The sequence below is a fragment of the Nansenia antarctica genome (assembly GCF_963989245.1).
Source record: "Nansenia antarctica genome assembly, chromosome: 8".
Taxonomy (NCBI): domain Eukaryota; kingdom Metazoa; phylum Chordata; class Actinopteri; order Argentiniformes; family Microstomatidae; genus Nansenia; species Nansenia antarctica.
In genome coordinates, this window is record NC_137678.1 from 24,083,990 (window position 1) to 24,086,489 (window position 2,500).

Sequence of the window (2,500 nt, forward strand, 5' to 3'; positions counted from 1 at the left end):
CATGGAGGTGGAGGTGGCCATCCGGCTGCTGTACATGCTGGGGGAGGCCCTGCCCGCCTCCCACGGGGCTCACTTCACCGGGGACACGGCCAAGACCAGCGCCCTGCAGGACATGATGAGGACGGTGAGAGACCCCCCCCACATGACCCGATTAATCTCCTTAAACTCCACCCAGTCCCTTCTACCTAGGGGTCTCTATCTAGTCCCTCTACCTAGTGGTCTCTATCCAGAGTACGCAAGATTGTGGCTGACCCCTCACGTCCATCTCACAGCTTGTTTGAATGACTCCCTTCTGGACAGTGGTACAGTACAGGTCCATCAGGTCAAAAACATCACAAAACTTGAACAGTTTCTTCCCCAAAGCCGTAGCCCTCCTCAATAACACCTGATCATTGCACCTTGCACTTAACATGTTTTTGCACTAATGGCGCTTTTCCATTGACCGGCACGGCACGGCTCGGCGCGGCTCGCCTCGGCACGCTTTGGAACAGTTCTGGGTACGAGACGTTTTCCACTATACAGTTACGTGTCATAAGATTTCCCCCGCTATACAGATCAGCGGGGGGAAATGCGATAAGAATTATGTCAAAATGCAGCACTATCGTGCACAGATCAGCCTTACAACATGTAACGTTAAGTGCCTGTTACTTGCCGCTTTCAGTTCTAGTAGACTAGTTTAGATCTCGCAACCAGGGAAATGCCGACATGTGTTAAAGCCCCGATTCTATTTTTATTTCTCCTGACACGTTGAGCACTGTGCTTTTTTTGGTGAACTACCGTAATAAGCCTAAAAAAGTGCAGCTCCTCTGCTTTCAGAAACTGTTTGAATTTTTTAGATTGGGCATATAGTTCATATGAATTACGATAGTTTGAAGGAACGCTGTAAAATCCTGTCTGCTGCCGACAGCTCCGGTTTCGGAGCAAGACGCGAATCTATCGGCATTAGTCAAATACATGCTCACATCCAGTCATCCGCTCACTGCTCTCCATCAAAAATGGCACATCCATCAATAATATGACATAATAACAACTGCTCTGATTAGATTGCTTAGATTGTTTAATACATCAACGGGGGGAAAAGCGAGATGAACTCGCGAGTATCATGCTTCCTCCATTGAACGGAAAGTCCTATCTATTCCATTCAAAGTGTTTTAGCCTTCCCCCTTTCCACTGGTAATAAGGAATTGGCAAGAATAGATCGATATAAATAGATCAACATAATGCAGCACTATCATGCACAGATCAGCCTTAAAACATGTAACGTTAGATATATAACGGAGCGATGTATTTCTACGGAAAGGCTGACTGACGCGGGGCTCATACAATCAAGCGGACGTTTGTTATAGATACGAGTGCTCCGGTGTCTTGCTGGTAGTCAAATATATTTATTTATATGTGTGGTGGCCTGGGAAAACCCGTCGGATGTCGCTGGCGTTCGTTTGTGGCAAAGAGCAAAAATAGATGGAAATCGCGATTTTGGTGATTTTGATATTATGTGGTATTCTAGTACTTTGAACTCCATACTACATTATGGTGAATAAACATTTTAAGAAAACAAAAGAGAAAGTACTTATTTTTATGTTTTTGTGGTGGGTAGTTTGCTTTGCATCACAAGCAGACAAACGAGACCGGCCGATCTGCATAGGCTCCTCCCCCGACCCAGAGGAGAAAGGGGTCGGGGGCAGCATTTCTCACTTTTCACTTTTTTTGACATGATACATTAAAATGCTCATAACTTTTTAAAATAAAGGGCTATCTCAGTCATTCAACCAGTTATGAATAGCTGAGAACTTCTAATTTATGGAAATATAAAAAAATGAAAATGTCAAAATGCCACCATGTGAAGGGTTTTCCCAGGCCACCACACATATATACAGCATATGGATGTCACGTGCCTGTTACCTGCCGCTTTCAGTTCTAATAGTTTAGATCTCGCAACCAGGGAAACGCCGACATGTGTTAAAGGGAGCAAGACGCGAATCTACCGGCATTTGACTGCCGCTGGACTGAGGAACAGCATAGGCACAGGACATCGCCATAATAGCGATTTTTTTTGTTATGCTTGTTGTAAATAAAAGTTCTATGATGCATTGAAATTACATTAAACTAAGATAATACGATGGTTATCATAATTTTTCTAATCTTTATTAATAAGTTATTACAGAAACAGTAAGTGACATTTTCCGAGAGCGAAATCTGTTGTGGTATTTAAAGATGGCGGTTAGCGAAGAAATCTATGAACATGGGATGACGATTTCCATTGACCAATCAACGGTGTGTAGCGTCACACGTCACACGCAGCCTGGCAAAAAGGTACCTTTCGCTACCCATCCCGAACAAGAACTATTTTACCGTGCCGTGCCGACCCGGGCCGGTCAATGGAAAAGCGCCAAAGAAGACCCGGGTCGGCCCTGTAGTGGAAAAGCGGAGTAAGTTGTACCGTATATTTATTCACTCATATTGGTACTGTATGTATTGTGTGTCCTGAGTATTGTTGTGT

At 44.2% G+C, this 2,500-nt stretch overlaps 1 protein-coding gene across 1 annotated transcript in view; it reads left to right on the plus strand.

Annotated features, from left to right (window-relative positions):
- The window catches only part of xpot (exportin, tRNA (nuclear export receptor for tRNAs)), a 29,050-nt gene that overhangs the window by 15,197 nt on the left and 11,353 nt on the right, over positions 1-2,500 (plus strand). The window contains exon 13 of the mRNA XM_080537491.1: positions 1-124. This exon is cut by the window's left edge and continues 21 nt beyond it. Within this exon, the coding sequence (XP_080393617.1) occupies positions 1-124 (124 nt within the window). The remainder of the gene's footprint in view (positions 125-2,500) is intronic.